The following is a 22,646-nucleotide window of genomic DNA, read 5'->3' as shown; positions in this document are numbered from 1 at the left end:
CAGTTGTTATGCAACAATTTTACTGCTATGGCCTCCAGTGTGTTGCTACTGTGCAGTTAAATTCTGAAGTTTATAACGTATTTGAGATTGTAGTTACAGCAGAAAAACAGACTGAAATATGTTGTGACGAGTCAAGTCAAAAAAAAGGCACCCCTTTTTCAAACTTTCTTGACTTATTTGGAGTTTATTTCAACGCCTAGTCATTGAAACTTTTGATATTACCTTCCCCAGAGAGTATTAAACATTTGTAGAACATAAAAGAATCTGATTTGAGTACCAGTAGAATATGGGCCAATTTTCAATGCACATACAACTTGTTGTTCTTTTTTAGGGCCTTATATGTTCGCATTCAAAACAAAATATGGTTTTAGCTGGTTTAGAACGTGGTCTTTATAATGTTTTTTTTTTTTTTTTTTTTTTTTTTTTTTTTTTTTTTTTTTTTTTTTTTTTTTTTTTTTTTTTTTGTAAAAGTGGGCGTTTTTAGAAAAATTATCAACTTTGTCTTTAATTTGTAAATTATTGGAAATGCTGCAATTCCTTCTGGATATATAAAATGCTAAACTTTTACATTTTCTGAGCAGTTATTTTTCCAGCCAACTTTGCTTCAAATTATCCATATGCAATTCACTCAGGAAATCTTTTTCTGTTATTTCACTTAAGAAAACACAAACAGTTGTACAAGATGACCTCGTATAGTTTCTTTCAAGAAAATATCATGTCTCAAAGTTGCCAAAAACTCACAGATGTACTGTTGATAATTGCACTATGAGTCAAACAAATGACTACTTCAGAAGTACTGAATTAATGATCGTGAAAATTTACCTGTGTTCATTGGGAACAAGTGCAATTGTTCATTCAAATTTTCATCAAAATCTGCAATGGTCATGCGGGAACCTCTAGATCATTTTGCATGGAATGACCCAATAATCTGTAGAACATTTGAGCAGGACAGCTGGATTTGTAAGCTTCCCTTCGGCTAACATACGTAATTTTGGTAATAAGATGCGAATGCTGTTATTTACCTGTGGACATATCTAATAATTTTGATTCAAAACCACGTTTACTAGAAGCATCATGTACACAATGTGTCACTACCATTCCTCTACTGGCAGAAAGATTTTCTTGTTACTTTTGGCCCAGATGTATATAATTTCTCAGAAGGGTTCCTGTTAAATGAATGAGGAGTCAAAGTCACAGAGACACGGCATTTCGAAAAAGCACCATGCAGTCACTATAGTTTTACCAACCAGAACATCCCTATAATTCCGTACAATGCTAATAAAGGGTTTGATAAACAAATGCTTTGCTATACTCATATTTTCACTTTCCTGAAAGTGAGTTCATCACTCTGTGAGCATTTACAGTGGCTCTTTAATACATCCCATAAAAATTCATGAATTTAACTACCATATTGAGTTATTACCTTTCATGGACCACATTCAAGCCAATAACTTTTTACTGTCAGATAAATTATCGTGTTTATCAAGATTGCTAGTGTCAGTTCTTCAGAAATCAACTGTAAGCCATGGATATAAAATGTCTACATTTTCATGTGATTTTTTACGATATAAAAGTCAGTGAGAGAACCAGTGCCTTGGGCAACTGTATCTTGTATGTTAATAATCTACTTCCATACAGACAGTCATATCCTGCTTCAAAAACATTTTACATTTGAAAAATTATTTATACTCTGCTATCTAATCTCAGAAGAGGATGGTCATTGCTTATAGTTTTGTCAACAGTTGCTTGATAAGGTAAACAGAAGTCAAAATCAATATTTAATTACATATCTGGTGATGATACACATGGTAAGTATTAACTCACCTGAACCAGTTTCCACATAATATACAATGCAATAGTATTGTCAGGGAAAAAAGCAAATGCCAGTCCAGCCACTAGTCCACTTGGTATAGCATGGAATTTTGAGTCTTTGTCAAGAAGCCAACGTAATACACAAGAGGTCATCTGGAAACACACAAGTAAATGGCTTTTAGAAATAAATAGTAAAACCACAATAAATAGTAACAAAAATCGCACATGGATGACGCTTTATTTACACATTAAATAGGTTGTACATAACACATAGTCATAATTGTGAGTGGTATATCAACGGACAGATTTTGTTAGACAATAATTTCAGTGTCCTGTACACCATCTAACTACAATACAGAACTGCAATCATGCAAAGCAACTACCAGAAAGGTTAATAAACAGTCAAACACAACAGGAGCACATCCACTATAAGACCAAAATTACTTATAATTAATATCTACCACTATGGCAAATAAACCGTTACTAAACACAAAAGACTGCTGATCTCTCTGAACAATGTGTGCCCCAACTGATCATAAACATGTCAAAATGTCTTGTTGCAGAGAAGTATTCCATTTTACTATCACCTTTTCCCACAATCAAGACATGTTGTTGATAATTCAGACCACATCAGAAGTCATCTAAACATATTCAACAAAAAAATGTTCAAATGTGTGTGAAATCTTATGGGACTTAACTGCTAAGGTCATCGGTCCCTAAGCTTACACACTAATTAACCTAAATTATCGTAAGGACAAACACACACAACCATGCCCGAGGGAGGACTCGAACCTCAGTCAGGACCAGCCGCACAGCCAATGACTGCAGCACCTTAGACCGCTCGGCTAATCCCGCGCGGCATATTCAACATGCACTACAGGGAACAAGTCAAGTGATGTTGGTTGGTTGGTCGGTTGGTTGGTTGGTTGGAGAAGTGACCAAACCACACAGTCAACAGTCCTTCCAACCTTGGATTAACTAAAACCAATAAAATCCCACATTAGAAGAGGGAACTACAATGTCCATAAAATGATAAACTATTGACAGGGAAGGAAGGAAAAGGGCAGAAGAGAGGTGAGAGAAAGAAAGTGACTAATGACAGGGGCGTAAAGGAAGATGCACAGCAGACAAGAGAGATGCTCAAGACATAACTGACCTCATAAGGAAAGGAGTGGGAAGGCAGAGGGCAGGGGTGAACCACCAAGCCCAGTTGAAGCCAATCCAGTCTGGGCAAAGGGGGGCGCAAGACGGCCTGCAGTCCCCTCCATTCACCGATAAGGTGGCAGGTCCCTCCCTTAAATACAGCGATGAAACCCCCATCACGAATAAAACGCAAAACGAGATCTGCTGCTAAGGCGGTGTCAGCCAACACCAGGGGGTATCGAGTCTGGAAAGCTAAAAGTCTGTCGCAGGGCAGCTAAGTTGGGGCAGTCCAATAAGATGTGAGCCACAGTCAACATCAATCCACAACGACAGAGGGGGGGGGGGGGGGGGGGCTCACGACGGAGGAGATAACCTTGACTCAGCCAATTACGGCCTATGCGGAGCCGGCATAGGAAGATAGAGGCCTTTTGAGAGGCCTGTAAGGAGGACCACCACGGAGTTGTAGAATCCTTAATCGCCCTGAGCTTGTTCAGCAAAGAAAGAGTGTGCCATTCTGCATCCCAAAGGCCCAAAACCTGACGATGTAATGCTGAGCGAAGTTCTATTTCCGGAATGCCAATTGCAAGAGATGGCATGGTAGTAGCTAATTTCGCCAGTTGGTCGGCAAGTTCATTGCCAGGAATCCCAACATGGCCTGGGGTCCAAATGAAAACCACCAAGCATCCACGTTGAACAAGGAGAGAAAGAAAGTCCTGAATAGCGATGACTAACGGGTGGTGAGGGAAGCATTGGCCGTTAGCGTGCAAACTGCTCAGTGAGTCACTACAGGTAGTGCAAGATAGTCCTGAGCAGGAGCGAGTGAGGTCCAGAGTGTGCAAGATGGCTACCAATTCTGCAGTAAAAACACTATAGCCATCTGGCAAGGAATGAAGCAAAACCAATGCGGCCAGCAACCATGGAGCCATCAGTATAGATCACTTCTGATCTCCATGTCTGGATAAAGGGGACCATAATTAGGGTGTTTTGGGAAGCAGTGAATGTGGAGTGCATAAGGTATCAGCTGTTGTTAGCGCAAAACTCGCAGTGGTGGAAGGCTAAGTACGGGGCTAGTCCTGAAGACACCAGTCACAAGTCAGACCCCACAGTGGTGGATGGGGTCTAGTATCTGCAACGTCGAAGGCAACGCAGAACCATAAACAGGACTTCCATTGTCTAAACAAGACTGGACCAACACTTGATACAGTCACAGGAAAACAGAGCGGTCTGCAGCCCAGGAGGTATTGCACAGACACCTAAGAACATTGAGATTGAACCAGCACATCCTCTTCAGCTGGCGAGGATGAGGGAGCCATGTCAACCGGGCATCAAAGACCAGACCCAAGAAGTGATAAGTGTCCACCACCTCAAGGGGCTGGCCATCGAGGAACAGTTCCAGATGGGGATGGACTGTACGCCAACAGCAGAAATGCATGAGACACGACTTGGCCGCCGAAAACTAAAAGCCATGGGAGAGAGCCCATGAGTGCGCCCAGCAGATTGCCCCCTGTAGACGGCATTCTGCAGCGCCCATTACAGCGGAAGCGACATAGATACAAAAATCATCAGCATACAAAGAGGGGGCACTGTCGGCCCAACAGCTGTCACCAGACAATTAATGGCTATGAGGAAGAGAGGGACACTCAGCACAGAACACTATGGAACCCCATTTTCTTGCCAATGGGGAATGCTGTAGGAGGAGCCAACTTAGACCCGAAAGGAGCGACAAGAAAGGAAGTTACGGATAAAAACAGGCAGAGCGCCACAAAGGCCCCATTCGTGAAAGGTGAGGATGTTGTGGCGCCAGGCGGTGTCATAGGCTTTATGCAGATCAAAGAAGACTGCAATGACATGTTGCCGGTGGGCAAAAGCCGACCGACCGGATAGCAGACTCCAGGTGGACCAAGTTATCCACTGAAGAGCGGCCACAGCAAAAACCACTTTGAGTCAATGACAAAAGGTCACGGGATGCAAGGATCCAAAACAGCTGCCGACTCACCGTGCGTTCAAGGAGCTTGCAGAGGGTGTTGATAAGGCTAATTGGATAGCTATCCAACTGAAGACGTGGCTTCCCTGGCTTCAACACCAGAACAACAATGCTTTCCTGCCACTGGGTAGGAAAGACTCCCTCATTCCACAGACAGTTAAGAGGGTCAGTACATGATGGTGGCCAGCCACTGGTAAGTGTTGGTGCATTTGGTTATGTATCCGATCCGGTCCAGGAGCCATGTCGCGACAAAGGGTGAGGGCACTGGCGAATTCCCGCTCGCTGAATGGGGCATTATATGGCCCCGAGCAGCGACAAACAAAAGACAAAGGTAGTTGTTCTGAGTGCTCTTTCAGTAGAAGGAACGTGGGCAGATACTGAGCCAATGCCGACGCTTGAGCAAATATGCTGCTATAGAGGCCGGATTGGTACTGATAACACCTTGCACAGAAATTCCTGCAACCCCGGTGGGAGGACGGTGGCTTAAAATTCGCCTGAGTTTCACCCAGACTTGTGAAGAGGGGGTGTGTAGTCGTATGGCAGCTACATATCGTTCCCAGCAAATCCATTTCTGAAATTTAATTAGGTAGTGGGCCTGGGCATGGACTCATTTAAAGACTAGAAGAAGAGCAGTAGAAGGGTGCCACATGAAGTGTTGAAGAGCACGGCGGTGGTCTTTTATGGCTGCAGCAAGTTCCGGAGTCCACCAAGGGACCATCTTCCAGCAAGGGGAACCTGAGGAAGAAGGGAATGCTGAAACTGTTGCTGAAAGGATGGTGGCAGTCAAAGTCCGTGTAGATTCATCAACAGGATGGGAACAGAGGAAAAGGCACCCCAATCAGCCTTAGATATGGCCCACCTGGGAGGGTGACTGAACGAGAGACACTGAAGGAAGGTCAAAACAATCAGGTAATGGTCGATGTCACATACGTCATCGTGGACACCCCACTGAATGTACGGAAGAAGGTTAGGAGTGCAGGTGGAGAGGTCAATGGTAGAGAAAGTGTCATGCGCCATACTAAAGTGCATGGGAGGGCCTGTGTTTAGTAAACAACGCCTGTGTGGGCAGTAGTCGTATGGCTACCCCAAAGAAGGTTGTGGGCATTAAAGTCCCCTAGTAGCAGGAAGGGAGAAGGGAGTTGTTGACAAAGCGTGATTAGAGCAAGGGATGTGGGCGGCCTGTCAGGTGGGAGGTAGAGATTACGGATTGTGATTGGAGTGGCCAGATGGACCCTGACAGCAATGGCTTATAGAGTGGTATGGAGGGGAACCTATTTACTAACAATGTCCTTGCAGACCAAGGTGCAAACACCACCAGAAGCCCACAAGGGGCCAATTCAGTTCCAACAGAAAGCATGGAACCCACAAAGGACGGGTGGGTACGAATTGACATAATGGGTCTCCTGAAGTGCAATACAAGTGGCAGAGTAGAAGGAGAGAAGGGGCTGCAACTCTGGAAGGTCCTTGTTCTTGCGTTTCTGCTTCTTGTCTTGGGAAGGAAGAGAAGTGCAGACTTTAGCGAGGGCGGGCACAGAGTTACACCGGGCAATCTAGGTGCCCACCAGAGGCGGATTGCACTGCCTTTGTGGAGCAGCAGATCGCCTTCAGGGCGGTGCCGGGAAGTAGAGTCCTGGTAGGGCGCTCCAGTACCGGCGGCCGCCGAAGGAGGGGAGCACTTCTCCGGCAGGGGAGGGGGAGCAGCACCTGAAGGGATGGGTATGGGTACTGTCGGGGAGGGGGAGTGGGAGAGGGAGGAGGAGGAGGCTGAAGGCATGGGGTGAATGGGGTGGGGCTGGGAAGATGAGCGGGCAGGAGGGGGAAGCAAAAGTAGAAGTCACAGACATGGGTTGGAGCCTGTCATACTTTTGATGAGACTCAGTGTAGGTGAGCCAATCTAAGTTTTTGTACTCTTGAATCCTTCTTTCTTTCACAAACACCGGGCATGCAGGCGAGTGTGGAGAATGCTGTCCATGACAATATACACGCACAGGCATTCCCCTCATGGGGGGGGGGGGGGCCAACAGTCACCGCAGAGGGGATCAGTGGTGCAGCGGGAAGACAACTGTCCAAACCGTAAGCATTTAAAGCATCTCATTGGTGGTGGAATATAAGGTTTTACATCGCACCAATACACCATTACCTTGACCTTCTCTGGGAGGACATCCCCCTCAAAGGCCAGGATAAAGGAACCCATAGTGGAGCGATTGGAGGTCCTTGCTGCACATGGCAGATAAAATGAACCTCTCGCTGCACGAGGTTAGCCTGGAGCTCCTTGTCAGTTTGGAGAAGAAGAGCTTGGTGGAAAATAATGCCCTGTAAGAGTTCACAGATTGGTGGGGCATGATGGAGACTGGAATGTCACTGAGATGGTCACAAGCACGCAGGGCATCAGATGGGCAGCAGAAGATGTCTTTATGAGCAAAGCACCGGACCGCATTTTACTCATTGATTCCACTTCGCCATACTTATCTTCAATCATCTCCACGAAAAACAAAGGCTTGGTCATGGCAAAACTTCCGCCATCCATGCTGGTACGAACCAGGTAATGAGTGAAAGGTTTCAACCCAAGCTGGTGAGCTTGACCCTCCTCCCAGTGGTGGCCAGGTGGCCACGGAGGGGAAGGCCGAAGCATCAGAAGAAGGAGTGTCTTGTCCGTTACCAATCTTAGAGACGGCCACAGAATGGCCAGGATGGTGAAGCTTTTGTCACTTCATGCGCAAGGCGTCTGCCCTAGAACCACCCACTCCGATCAGGGGCTCGCCCCGTGGGTGCCACCCAGCCACAGCAAGGGCCGTCTGGCATGGCGGCCATTGCTGGGAGTTTTGGGGCCCCAAAGTGATGAACATCGACTCCTGGTCATACATCAAGCGTTAACAGCTCAGGTACTAGCACTGTGATCCCTGTGGTTTCAGGGGGCTCAGCTAAGTGGGTACTTAACAGCCCCACCATACGGACTGGCTACAGTGCTGGTGACCTAGCAGAAGAGGGGGCAGGGTGCAAAGGGAAAGGGGAGAGGAGGGGTAGAGGAACCTGCACCTTGAGAGCTAGGTAGGGAGTTCATCCTCAAATGGCTCACACTTAACGGAAAATTTTGGAAATGGAGGTCAAGCCCCAAGGGGACCAAAAACGCCGAAAAGGAGATGGAAACAGCAAACTAAACAATAGGACAGACCAAAACAAAGCCAGGAGGATATCCAGGTCGACATAAAGAAGTCCACTAAGAGGGAAAAGATGGGGCAGGGACAAAGGAGCAAGGATAGGAAGGGAGAAGAACAGGGATGGTAAGCAGCCTGGAAAGGAAAGGAGACTGCAATAGCTCGGAGCCCCGTGCGTGTCACACACGTACCCACAAAAGGACTGTGGGACCCCCCCGGGGGGGGGGAAGGTCAAGTGATAATGTCGATAAACTAGCTTGACAACCATCTTTAATAGCTCATTGTGTAATGCAAGACATGAGCACACATGTATTCTCCTCCTAAAAGATCCCATCTCCCTGCCACCCTAGAAACACAAACAAAATGAAACTGATGATAATCTGGACGTAGCCTTCCCTCTTATGTGCTCCCTCAACAAATAAATGTGGGCACCTGGTTACTGTCTCTGTAACTCTTGTGGTGTAACAGTTCCCCTTTTGGTAAAGCAATTTGTTACCCAAAGTTTACCTGGCCAGCAAACGATGATCACCTCAGTGAAAATATTTGTTACTACTTAATTTCTTTAGAATCATAAGCTGTGGGAACTTGTATCATTTGTACTAGCCCTAATGAATGCCGTGTGTCTCTGAGGACAACAACAATGGCAGTTTTGCTACTTTCTGGTATCTGCCAGTTGGGCAGTTATTCCATGCTATGATGTTCCAGCTCGGAGGAGCTGGGCACACCACTGGGAAAACACGCATGCCATGACAATCATTCTTATGTCAGACAATGAAAAAAAAGATTCATTCTACTGGGGAGATTTTACAGAACTGTTGTTCATGAAGATTACACAAGATTAATGTCAGATTCACAAACTGTAAATTACCGTATTTACTCGAATCTAAGCCGCACTCGAATCTAAGCTGCACCTGAAAAATTAGACTCGAAATCAAGGAAAAAAAAAATTTCCCGAATCTAAGCTGCACCTGAAATTTGAGACTCGAAATTCAAGAGGAGAGAAAAGTTTTAGGCCGCACCTCCAAACGAAACAAATTTGGTCCATTGTAATATGAGACATAATTTAGGTCGAATGAAAGACATATCAAACCTACAGTAGTTTGGTTAGAGTCGTAAGCTTAGCAGTTAAGCTTTACCAGGTAGCCATTGCTATGCGTCAGGCGCTCCGTCCATATTTATACAGGTACCCTTCCTTTTTCACGTGCTTCGTCTTGTTTGAAAAGATTGCTTATTTTTCTTTGATCTGATAAGTGCTGTTCTCTTTGTTATAGGTGTTTACATCACTCTAAGTTGAAAATGCATTATTGTACTGTGTCATGCATTGTTTGTCGCATTCTGATACTGTGTGTTTACGAACTGCCGCCGCTCGCGGCATGACTTGCTTTTGTGCGTGCTACCACCGCTTACAGTAAAAAAAAGAGGAATTGTCTCATTAGCTAAACAATGGCAAGAGACTGCTATTTGTTGTTACTTACACTGCTGCTTTCTTTGACAATGATCAACAAATAATAGACTGCGTATGATAGAAAATGTTCTGAACGAGAGTTTAGCTAAAATTTTCCTCCGTTTGAAAATCTTTGCAGACGCCTCTTTTGTACATCACATTCTGCTCAGAAATAAGAGTCATCTTAGATTTAAAAATCTAGTCAATTGCCGTGCTTCATTTCTGACTATCACTATGAGGCATAAGAATAATACGAATATAAACATGACATGATATGTACATTCTTCCGCGTTTGCTGTTGTCTCACACTAGTTTCGTAGTTTATTAGGCAGGCAGGATTTAAATGAGATAGCAGCAAACACGAAAGAATACATGGCAAAATGTACATTCTTCCGCATTTGCTGTTGTCTCACACTAGTTTCGTAGTTTATTAGGCAGACAGGATTTAAATGAGATAGCAGCAAACACGAAAGAATACATGACAAAATGTTTATATTCGTATTATTCTTATGGTGAAGAGAATACTGCATGTGATTCACAGTTCATAAAATTAAGAACGTCATGTTGGGCAGGGTGCTCAGGTGGGTGGTCCAGCTGTTTCTTGGCCACAGTTTGCTGGTGGCAATTCAGACGGACAGACAGCTTGTTGGTTGTCATGCCCATGTCGAATGCAGCATAGTGGTTGCAGCTTAGCTTGTAGATCACATGACTGGTTTCATAGGTAGCCCTGCCTTTGATGGGATAGGTGATGCTTGTGACCGGATTGGAATAAGTGCTGGTGGGAGGATGTATCTAGATCTATTAGAGGGATATGAGCCATGAGGCAAGAGGTTGGGGGCAGGGGTTGTTTAGGGATGGACGAGGATATTGTGCAGGTTCAGTGAGCAGCAGAATACCACTGTTGAAAGGTTGGAAAGGATAGTGGGTAGGACATTCCCCACTTCAGGGCATGACAAGAGGTATTCAAAACCCTGGTGGAGAATGTGATTCAGTCACTCCAGTCCTGGGTGGTACTGAGTGACAAGTGGAGTGCTTCTCTGTGACCAAACAGTGGGAGGTGGTGGGTGACTGGAGACATAAGATACGAAAGATCTGATTCTGTACAAGGTTGGGAGCCAATTGCGGTCTGTGAAGGTCTCAGTGAGACCCTTGGTATATTTCCAGAGGGGCTGCTTGTCACTATGGACGCGACTACCACCACTGGCTAGGACATATGGAAGGAACTTCTTGGTATGCAACGAGTGGCAGCTGTCAAAGTAGAGGCATTGCTGGTGTTAGTAGATTTGATATGGATGGTGGTACTCACATAGCCATCTTTGAGGGGGAGGTCAACAACAAGGAAGGTGGCTCGTTAGGTTGAGGAGGACCAAGTGAAGCAAGTGGGATGTTGATTGGTTGATTGATTTGGAGGAGGGGACCAAACAGCGAGGTCATCAGTTCCGTCAGATTAAGGAAGGATGGGGATGGAAGTCGGCCATACCCTTTGGAAGGAACCACCCAGCATTTGCCAGAAGCGATTTAATGAAATCATGGAAAACCTAAATCAGGATGGCCGGATGCAGGTTTGAATCGTCACCCTCCCAAATGCAAGTCCAGTGCACTAACCATTGCGTCACATCGCTCGGTTGAGTGACAGGGTGAGGGTGAGGACATCCTATCCACATTCCTCCAGAACCCTAACATTTTCTCCATATTCACTTCACCTGGTCCTCCTCAACCCAACAAGCCACCTTCCTCCATGCTGACCTCCACCTCAAAGATGGATACATCGGTACCTCCACTCATATCAAACCTACCAACCACCAGCAATACCTCCACTGCAACTTCTACTCCACAACACACCCACAGTCTTTTTACTTCTCCTCTTGTCCCCTCACCCTCCGTCTCACCTGACTACACCTAGCTGCAGTTCCCTCTTCCCACCTCATCCCTGTATGCCGCCACAAGCAGTACTTCACCATCCCCCACCCCTATCCTGCTATGCATCCCCCTCCCAGCCTCCTCCTTACTCTCACCACCCACATTGCTTCTCCCATCATGCGCAGTTGCTTCCTGTCTTCTGGCCTCAACAGCCAGAGACAGTGGTCATATGTATACGAGTTGCATTTGCGTAAATATATATGTGTGTGTGTGTGTGTGTGTGTGTGTGTGTGTGTGTGTGTGTGTATTGTCTAATTCAGATGAAGGATTTTTGGACAAAAACTTACTTATTTAGCAGTCTTTTTGTTGTGCCCGTCTGCCACTCAACATTTCAACTGTAAGCTGAATAGTACTCTATCCTTTTCTAATACTCCCATTACTATCCTTTTCTAATACTCCCATTATTCTACCCTGGATTTCCCATTGTTTGATCTCATTTTTAAATAATTTACATGGAATATTATTTATATAATTAACATACATTTAAATAACAAATATTTTAAAATTTGTGATACATAAAACTCAATAAAATTAAATTCCAATATTAGGCTAAAAACACAGATTTCCCTGAGATCTTATGAAATTCCTGAAATTCCCCAAGTTTTTCCCTATTTCTCAGGTAAAATGCAATTTCCTGAGAATTCTAGGTTTCCCAGAAGAATCACCAACCTACAGATACCACCACAGGAGCAGCTTCAACAGTCCACATCAAGAACAACTACACAGTTCGTCAGACAGTATTTCAAGAGACAGCAGTTTAAGAGTAACAGCATTCACAATCTGTACACACACACATACACTACGTCAGACATAAGGAAACACTTGATTCTGGACGCTAGCGCAGGACCCAGAATACATCTGTGCTGTAAAGTCAACAAAATGTGGATAACAAGAATATACACTCCTGGAAATGGAAAAAAGAACACATTGACACCGGTGTGTCAGACCCACCATACTTGCTCCGGACACTGCGAGAGGGCTGTACAAGCAATGATCACACGCACGGCACAGTGGACACACCAGGAACCGCGGTGTTGGCCGTCGAATGGCGCTAGCTGCGCAGCATTTGTGCACCGCCGCCGTCAGTGTCAGCCAGTTTGCCGTGGCATACGGAGCTCCATCGCAGTCTTTAACACTGGTAGCATGCCGCGACAGTGTGGACGTGAACCGTATGTGCAGTTGACGGACTTTGAGCGAGGGCGTATAGTGGGCATGCGGGAGGCCGGGTGGACGTACCGCCGAATTGCTCAACACGTGGGGCGTGAGGTCTCCACAGTACATCGATGTTGTCGCCAGTGGTCGGCGGAAGGCGCACGTGCCCGTCGACCTGGGACCGGACCGCAGCGACGCACGGATGCACGCCAAGACCGTAGGATCCTACGCAGTGCCGTAGGGGACCGCACCGCCACTTCCCAGCAAATTAGGGACACTGTTGCTCCTGGGGTATCGGCGAGGACCATTCGCAACCGTCTCCATGAAGCTGGGCTACGGTCCCGCACACCGTTAGGCCGTCTTCCGCTCACGCCCCAACATCGTGCAGCCCGCCTCCAGTGGTGTCGCGACAGGCGTGAATGGAGGGACGAATGGAGACGTGTCGTCTTCAGCGATGAGAGTCGCTTCTGCCTTGGTGCCAATGATGGTCGTATGCGTGTTTGGCGCCATGCAGGTGAGCGCCACAATCAGGACTGCATACGACCGAGGCACACAGAGCCAACACCCGGCATCATGGTGTGGGGAGCGATCTCCTACACTGGCCGTACACCACTGGTGATCGTCGAGGGGACACTGAATAGTGCACGGTACATCCAAACCATCATCGAACCCATCGTTCTACCATTCCTAGACCGGCAAGGGAACTTGCTGTTCCAACAGGACAATGCACGTCCGCATGTATCCCGTGCCACCCAACGTGCTCTAGAAGGTGTAAGTCAACTACCCTGGCCAGCAAGATCTCCGGATCTGTCCCCCATTGAGCATGTTTGGGACTGGATGAAGCGTCGTCTCACGCGGTCTGCACGTCCAGCACGAACGCTGGTCCAACTGAGGCGCCAGGTGGAAATGGCATGGCAAGCCGTTCCACAGGACTACATCCAGCATCTCTACGATCGTCTCCATGGGAGAATAGCAGCCTGCATTGCTGCGAAAGGTGGATATACACTGTACTAGTGCCGACATTGTGCATGCTCTGTTGCCTGTGTCTATGTGCCTGTGGTTCTGTCAGTGTGATCATGTGATGTATCTGACCCCAGGAATGTGTCAATAAGGTTTCCCCTTCCTGGGACAATGAATTCACGGTGTTCTTATTTCAATTTCCAGGAGTGTAGTTAACGAACATAAAGAAGAAATTAAAAAATTCTGAAAGAAAAAGTTATAAACAAATGGTGCTGTTTTTCTTAGTAATGTGCCCATCCACCGAAATTATTGCATGCTGCACAAGCTGTTACAGGCACTACTGATTTAAGAAGAACTGCTTGTTCAATGAATAATCATTAAATTAATCAACAACTACTACCACTATGCAAATCAATTTATTAAAGTCTATGAATCAGATGGCTGACAGCTGGATCTACAAAAGGACAGATTGTTGCATCAGTTTCACAACTACACCAGGGCACTGGGCAATAGTAGCATCTGCTGTGGTGACACATCTTGCAACGTAATTCACCCAGCTCAGCAATCCAGCTTTCCTTCAGCATCACAACACAGCAAACTATGTAAAAATATTTGGATGGGCTGTATTAAAACCAGTTTGCAATTATTTATTTTTTTGTGTTGCGAGGCAAATAAGGCAATTTAAGTGCCAAAAGTATTTGTTTGACAGACTACAAATTATTTAGGAATAAAGGAGATGACTCAGCGAAAGGCAGAAGCATTGTGTTGTCAATAGGTACACAAACAAAAGGTGCATTGCTTGGCTAGCTTATGGAATGCACTTCCTTTTCCAAGCTTGTAGGGAAAAAATGCACACAAACACGCAGTTCTCAGTCAACTGCCGGCTCTCTCCTGGCCCACAGTGAATGTACTGGTGTGGAGTGCGGGACGGAGAGAGGCAGAAGGCAGGGAGAGGTTGGAGGGAAGCATCTAGCAGCTTGTGGGAGAGTGTTGGAGGAAAGCATCTAGCAGCTTGTGGGAGAGTAGGGAGCCATTTGTGGGCTACCTATGGGCGCAGGTAGAGTGGGCAGGTGGCAGACAGGTGGGCACACGATTTGCTATACTAAGGTGTTAGATAATGGCACACAACTAGCTCATGTGGGTGGGGACACAAATTAGGTGGGGGCACTGGGGCAGGGGATGGGTGTACACACACACACACACACACACACACACACACACACACACAATATTGGGTGGGGGGGGGGGGGGGGGGGGGCAGGAAGGTTACAGGAGTGAAAGATTTGCTTTAGGGAGAACTCCCACCTGCGCAGCTCAGAAAAGCTGGTTGGTTGGTTGGTTTGTGGGGGTTGAAGGGACCAGACTGCTACGGTCATCGGTCCCTTTTTCCAAAAAACTAAAATCACTCACAGAGAATAAAAAACAAACAACAGAAAAGATGGCAGACGACACAGGACAAGAAAGACTCAGACAGAGATCAGACAAAACAAATTAAAATCACACAGAGTGTGACGGTGGTTGGCAGACCATTGAGGAAAAAAAAAAAAAAAGGAAAAGCCAACCACCGAGAAACATATTAAAAACTCAAGTCTAAAACCGTAGGCCAAAGGCCAGAATCAACACAAAAGAACATAACAAACACTCAGATTAACTGATAAAAACCCCCTGCCCGAATAAAATGCAAAACTAAGCCTGCCATGGCAGTGTCATCAGTTAAAAGGGCAGGGAGCGTATCAGGCAGCGCAAACGTCTACCTGAGCATAGTTAAAAGTGGACAGGCCAACAAAATGTGGACCACTGTCAAAGCCGACCCGCATCCACAGAGTGGCGGGTCCTCATGCCGCAGTAAATGCCTGTGTGTCAAGCGGGTGTGGCCAATGTGGAGCCGACAAAGGACTACTGAGTTCCTGCGAGTGGCTCGCAAGGATGACCGCCATACAGTCGTCGTTTCCTTGATAGGACAGAGTTTGTTTGGCGTGGTCAGGTTGCGCCATTCAGTGTCCCAAAGCTCGAAAATTTTGCGGCGGAAAATTGCTCGCAAATCAGGCGCCGGGAGGCCAATGTCCAGAGATGGTTTACTGGTGGCCTCTTTCACCAGCTGGTCAATATTTTCATTGCCGCGTATCCCAACATGGCCTGGGGTCCACATAAAGACCACAGAGCAGCCGCAACGGGCAAGAGTATGCAGGGACTCCTGGATAGCTATCACCAGACGAGAACGAGGGAAACACTGGTCTATAGCTCATAAACCGCTCAGGGAGTCGCTACAGATAACGAAGGACTCACCTGAGCAGGAGTGGATATACTCTAGGGCACGACAGATGGCGACCAGCTCAGCAGTGAAAATGCTGCAGCCAGCCGGCAATGAACGTTGTTCGTAGTGGTCCCCTAGAGTTAGAGCATAACCTACATGACCAGCAACCATCGAACTGTCAGTGTAAACAACACCAGAGACCTGATACGTGGCTAGGAGAGAACAAAAGTGGCGGCGGAAGGCCTCCGGAAGGACTGAGTCCTTCGGGCCCTGTGCCAATTCGAGCTGAAGGCAAGGGCGGGGCACACATCACGGGGGTGTATGCAGAGGGGCCCGGAAAAGAGTCGGAACAGGGAAAACCCCAAGCCTGGAGAGAAGCTCTCTGACACGGACCACGATCGTACAACCCAACCGGGGCCGACGATCTGGGACATGGACGACCAGCAGCAGGAACAGGAGACAATAGTTAGGATGCCCGGACAAGCTACAAACATGCGTAGCATAAGCGGCCAGTAAACATTGGCGCCGTAACCGCAGTGCAGTGACACCTGCCTCCACAAGTATGCTGTCCACAGGGCTGGTCCAGAAAGCACCAGTGGCAAGTCAGATCCCGCTGTGAAGGATTGGGTCCAGCACCCGCAACACAGAAGGGGATGCTGAACCATAAGCCAGGCTCCCATAATCCAGACGAGACTGGATTAATGCCTGGTAGAGCCCTAAGAGAATAGATCGGTCGGCGCCCCAGCTGGTGTGGCTCAAGCATCGCAGAGTATTTAGATGCCGCCATACATCTGTTTTAGCTGCCGAATATGAGGGAGCCAAGTCAACCAGGCATCAAAAACCACACCCAAAAACCTATCTGTCTCCACCACAGCAAGAAGTTCGCCGGGAAGATAAAGCCGCAGCTCCGGGTGAACAGTGCGTCGCCGCCAGAAATGCATAACGCAGGTCTTGGCTGCCGAAAACTGGAAGCCATGCACTACAGCCCAAGCCTGCGCTTTGCGGATAGTGCCCTGCAGCTGACGTTCAGCAGCTGCAATGCCAATAGAGCTATAGTAAAGGCAGAAGTCGTCAGCATACAAGGGCGCTGAGACAGACATTCTCACTGCCGCAGTGAGTCCGTTAATTACTATTAAAAACAGGCAGACACTTAAAACAGATCCCTGTGGCACCCTGTTCTCCCGTGGCACCCTGTTCTCCTGAACTCGGGAGGAACTATGGGAGGCCGCGACTTGCGCGCGGAAGGTTCGATGCGACAGAAAATTTCAGATGAAAATCGGCAGCGGACCCCGAAGACCCCAATCATGAAGTGTAGAGAGGATGTGATGACGCCATGTCATATCAAACACCTTCCGCATGTCGAAAGGCAGCGACCAGATGCTGACGGCGGGCAATGGCTGTACAAATGGCTGACTCCAGGCTCACCAGATTGTAGGCGGCAGAGCGGTCTTTACGGAATCCACCCTGAGATGAAGCCAGAAGGCCCCGAGATTCGAGTACCTGACTCAACCGCTGGCTCATCATCCGTTCAAGCAACTTGCAAAGAACATTGGTGAGGCTAATGGGGCGGTAGCTGTCCACCTCCAAAGGGTTTTTGCCAGGTTTCAAAACGGGGATAACAATGCTTTCCCGCCATTGCGACGGAAATGCACCCTCGACCCAAATACGGTTGAAAAGGTCGAGGAGGTGTTGCTGGTAGTCCACTGAAAGGTGTTTCATCATCTGACAGTGGACGTGATCTGGCCCAGGAGCTGTATCAGGGCAAGCGGCTAGGGCACTGTGAAATTCCCACTCACTGAATGGAACATTGTAGGATTCAGGACGGTCGGTGCGAAATGAAAGGCTCCGACATTCCATCCGCTCTTTAATGGAGCGGAAGGCTAGTGGGTAATTCGCTGAAGTGGAACTCAGAGCAAACTGCTCTGCCAAGTGGTTTGCAATTACGTCGGAGTCAGTACAAATGGCTCCATTCAGTGAGAGCACAGGGACGCCAACAGGGGTCTGATAGCCATAGAGGCGTCGAATCTTGGCCCAGACCTGCAATGGAGACACATGGAGGCCAATGGTGGAGACATGCCGCTCTCAGCACTCCTGCTTGCTTGGCGGATAAGGCGGCGTGCCCACGCATGCAGCCGTTTGAAGGCGATGAAGGTGTTCTACGGAGGGATGTCGCTTGTGACGCTGGAGCGCCCGCCGGCGATCTTTAACCGCTTCAGCGATCTCAGGTGACCACCAAGGCACAGTCCTCCGCCGAGGGGACCCAGAAGAACGGGGAATGGCAGATTCTGCGGCAGTAACGATGCCGGTGGTGACCGAGTGGACAACCACATCAATGTCGTCATTAGAGAGAGGCTCAATAGCAGTAGTGGAGGAGAACAAGTCCCAGTCAGCCTTATTCAGAGCCCACCTGCAAGGGCGCCCAGAAGACTGACGCTGTGGTAGTGACAGAAAGATCGGAAAATGGTCACTACCCCACAGGTCATCATGCACTCTCCATTGGACAGATGGTAAGAGGCTATGGCTGCAGATCGAAAGGTCAATGGTGGAGTACGTGCCAAGCGCCACACTGAAATGTGTGAAGGCACCATCATTTAAAATGGAAAGATCGAGCTGTGCCAATACATGCTCAATGGTGGCGCCTCGACCCGTTGCCACTGACCCACCCCACAGACGGTTATGGGCATTTACGTCGATCAGTAACAAGAAAGGTGGCAGCAATTGGGCTATCAGCGCAGCCAGGACATACTGTGCGATATCACCATCTGGTGGAAGGTAAAGACTGCAGACGGTAACAGCCTGTGGCGTCAACACCCGAACAGCGACAGCCTCTAACGGTGTTCGTAGAGGGACAGACTCGCTGTGAAGTGGGTGAAGGACATAGATGCAGATGCCACCAGACACCCTTTCATAAGCTGCCCGGTTCTTATAACAACCCCGATAGCCACGGAAGGCGGGGGGTTCACATAGCTGGAAACCAAGTGTATTGAAGAGCAATGCAGAAGAATGGGTGAAGGCTGATAAGTTGACGGAGCTCAGTTAGATGGTGGAAGAAACCGCTGCAGTTCCACTGGAGGATGATATTGTCCATGGCTCAGAAAGGTTGTGAAGGGACTGGAGAGGCAGATTATGCCGCTGGGCCACCAGCTGTCTCCGATGGAGCACCTGTGCAAGTGCTATCCATTGCACCTGAGGGACTGGCGAGATCGAGGGTCCTCAGTGGACACAAGAATCTCCACCTCATCCTCAGACGCAGAGCTTGTAGGTAGCGGTGGAGTAGGGTGCCTTGGTCTTATGGGTCTTCAATGTCACTTTCTCTCGCTGTTCCTTAGGTTGCCGTTGCTGGGAGGGCTTATTGGAGTCAGTCTCTGGGACCGAAGATGAGCGCGAAGCTCGACGACCGACAGCGGCGTGTGGGCTTCTTCAGCCACTGGTGGGTGTCTGCTGTGCCGCTGGTAGGAACGTGGGAAGGGAGTGACCCAAGGGATCCCTTCCGAGCGAGGAGAAGCCGGACGCTTCTCCAGCTTAGAAGTGGGGACTGGCGTCCCTGATGGTTGGGGGGGGGGGGGGGGGGGGGGGGGGGGGGGATGCCCCTGAAGTAGATGGAGCAGGAGCAACAGGAGTGAAGTGCCCCCACAATCAAGGGGGCCGTTGGATGCTGACCGATCTTAGAGCCAACCGTATGTGATGATGGCGAGAACCATTGTTGCAGCAGCGGCATAGGTCAGGCAGTCCAAGGTCTTATATTCCATTATCTTCCGTTCTTTCTGGAAGACCCGGCAGTCTGGCGAACAGGGGGAATGGTGTTCCCGCAGTTAACACAGATAGGAGGCGGGGTACATGGAGTATTGGGATGCGAAGGACGTCCACAATCTCGACACATGATGCTGGAAGTACAGCGGGATGACATGTGCACGAACTTCCAGCATTTAAAACACCCGCATTGGAGGAGGGATATATGGCTTCACATCACAACCGTAAACCATCACCTTAACCTTTTTGGGTAAGACATCACCCTCGAAGGCCAAGTTGAAGGAACCGGTGGCTACCTGATTATCCTTCGGACCCAGAGGGATGCACTGGACGAAGTGAAGACCTCGTCGTTCTAGGTTGTGCGCGCAGTTCATCGTCGGACTGCAGAAGAAGATCCCTGTGGAAGATAATACCCTGGGCCATGTTGAGACTCTTATGGGGTGTGATGCTAACTGAAACATCCCCCAACTTGTAACAAGCGAGCAACCTCCGTGACTGGGCAGAGGATGCTGTTTTGATGAGAACTGAACCAGAGCGCATTTTGGACAAGCCCTCCACCTCCCCGAACTTGTCCTCTAAATGCTCCACAAAAAAACTGGGGCTTGGTCGACATGAATGATTCTCCATCAACTCGCGGTACACATGAGGTACCAGGGTGAATAGTCTCCACTGCCTTCTTTAGCCATACATTCCTCCCATGAAGTGGCCAGGGAGGGAAATGATCTTGGTTCATATTTCTTGCCGTTGAGGTTAGACCTCGATCGCTTAGAGACTGCTGGTGGAGGCCCACCAGCGAGAGATGATTTACCACACTTCATTGCGGGTCATCCGCCCCGATGCCACCCACTACGACCAGGGGCTCTCCCCACAGGCGCCACCCACCCACAGCAAAGACCACCTGGCAGGATGGCTTTTGCTGGGAGTCCCGATGCCCCAGAGGGATAGGCATCTACTCCTTGGCATATGTGGGGAGGTAGCAGCTCAGGCAGCAGCGGGTGTGATCCCTGTGTAGTCAGGGGGCTACCACCAAGAGGGTACATGACAACCCCACCACAACGGACTGGCTGCCGTGCTGGTTGTCGGGTGTCGAATATCCATTAATAAAGGGAGTAAAGATGGAAGTACACAATGGACGGAATGTAGGCTACCTGGATCGTACTGCAGCCGATGTGGCCAGAAGCTCAGTGTAAGTCCATCTCCATGACAATAACGAATATGCCAGATCGCAGGGCAAGATGGATATAGAATGCACCACATCAGGCGTCCTTCCCCAAATGGTAAGCACTAATCAAAAAATTCTGAAAGGGTAGTGGTCAAAACCCTTAGGGGATCATCGCATGAAAGGCCGAAACAGTTGAGACTCCTTTTAGTCACCTCTTACGACAGGCAGGAATACCGCAGGCCTATTCTGACCCCCTAACCCGCAGGGGGGGAGAAATGCTGGTAGTGGTGGTAAGGATCCAGATGGCATTGTTTGTGAAGCAGCCATTGAAATCTCGCATGGTATGCTCTGTTGCATATTATGCCATTGGATGGTCCACCTTGTTTTTGCCAACAATTTGGCAGTGGCCATTCATTCTAGTTGACAGCTGGTTGGTTGTCGTGCCAATGCAAAATGCTGTGCAGTCATTGCAGAAAAGCTGGTACATAACATGGCTGCTTTCGTAGGTGGCCTGGCCTGTGATGGGATGGGATAAACTTGCGATGGGACTAGAGTAGGAGGTTCTGGGTAGGTGGACTGCACAGGTCTTGCATCTGGGCCTTCCACAGGGATATGATCCCTGTGGCAGGGGATTGGGAGAGGGAGCAATGTAGGGATGGACTAGGATGTTGTGGAGGTTGGGTAGGCAGCAGAACACCACTTTGGTAAGGGTTGGAAGTATCTTGGGTGGGATTTCCCTCATTTCATGGCATGATGACAGATAATCAAGATAACATCTTCAATCAATTGTCCAACATCTAGCCTCCCTCATTAAAGGTACCAACCACTTCCTGCATCCGCTCTCCACACTCTTACCTCATGGATTCCTACGCGTCACTGTTGATGCAACCTCCCTACACACCAACTTCCCTCATGTCCATGGCCTTGCCATGACTGGACACTACCTCTCCCAGTGTCCTGCAGATTCCACCTCTGCCCCTTCATCCCTTGTACATTTAACAAACCACATTCTAATCCACAACTACTTCACCTTTGAAGGGAATTTATACTAACAATTTCGTGGCACAGGTATGGGCACCCGCATGGCACCTTCCCATAACATTCTCAGCTTCCCAAAACCACAAACCCCTGGTCTGGTTCTGGTTTATTGATGATATCTTTATAATCTGGATCCAATGCCAAGACACCTTATCTTCATTCCACCATAACCTCAACACTTTCTCTCCCATCCACTTCTCGTGGTCCTCCTCCACCCATCATGCCACCTTCCTAGAGGTCGATCTCCTCCTCTCAGATGGCTCCATCCACACCTCAGTCAACATCAAACCCAGCGATCACCAACAGTACCTGCACTTTAGACAGCCAGCTGCCACTCCTTCCATGCCAAAAAATCCCTCCCATACAACCTGACCACTCATGGTAGCCGCATCCTCACACAGGCTTTCGCAGACAGCCAATACCCTCCTGACATAATTCACAAACAGATCTCCCGTGCTATATCCTCACACACACTTGATCCTCAGATCCATCCCAAGAACCAACCACAAAGACGCGTCACAACTTGTCACCCAATACCACCCCAGACTGTAATGACTAAACCATGTCAGGGCTTTGATTATCTATCATGATGCCCTGAAATGAAGGGACATCCTACCCAAGATACTTCCAACTCCCCCTTCCCCCCCCCCCCCCCCCCCAAAAAAAAGTGTTATGCCGCCAATCCAACCTCCCCAGCATTCTAATCCATCCTTATGCCACTCCCACCCCGAAAACCATGCCACAGGATCATACCCCTGTGGAAGATCAGAAAGACCTGCCCAATCCAACCACCCAGCACCACCTACTCCAGTCCTATCACGTGCTTACCATATTTACTCGAATCAAAGCCGCACTTTTTTTTCCAATTTTTG

The 22,646-nt window shown here is 48.3% G+C and overlaps 1 protein-coding gene across 2 annotated transcripts in view; it reads right to left on the bottom strand.

The window, feature by feature from the left end:
- The window catches only part of LOC124777664 (transmembrane protein 135-like), a 112,784-nt gene that overhangs the window by 5,530 nt on the left and 84,608 nt on the right, over window positions 1-22,646 (bottom strand). For both annotated transcript variants that reach the window (XM_047253179.1, XM_047253251.1), the window contains exon 7: window positions 1,825-1,965. In XM_047253179.1, the coding sequence (XP_047109135.1) occupies window positions 1,825-1,965 (141 nt within the window). The remainder of the gene's footprint in view (window positions 1-1,824; window positions 1,966-22,646) is intronic.

Source organism: Schistocerca piceifrons, chromosome 1 (genome assembly GCF_021461385.2).
Source record: "Schistocerca piceifrons isolate TAMUIC-IGC-003096 chromosome 1, iqSchPice1.1, whole genome shotgun sequence".
NCBI classification, from domain to species: domain Eukaryota; kingdom Metazoa; phylum Arthropoda; class Insecta; order Orthoptera; family Acrididae; genus Schistocerca; species Schistocerca piceifrons.
This window is presented reverse-complemented; position numbering and strand designations above follow the sequence as displayed.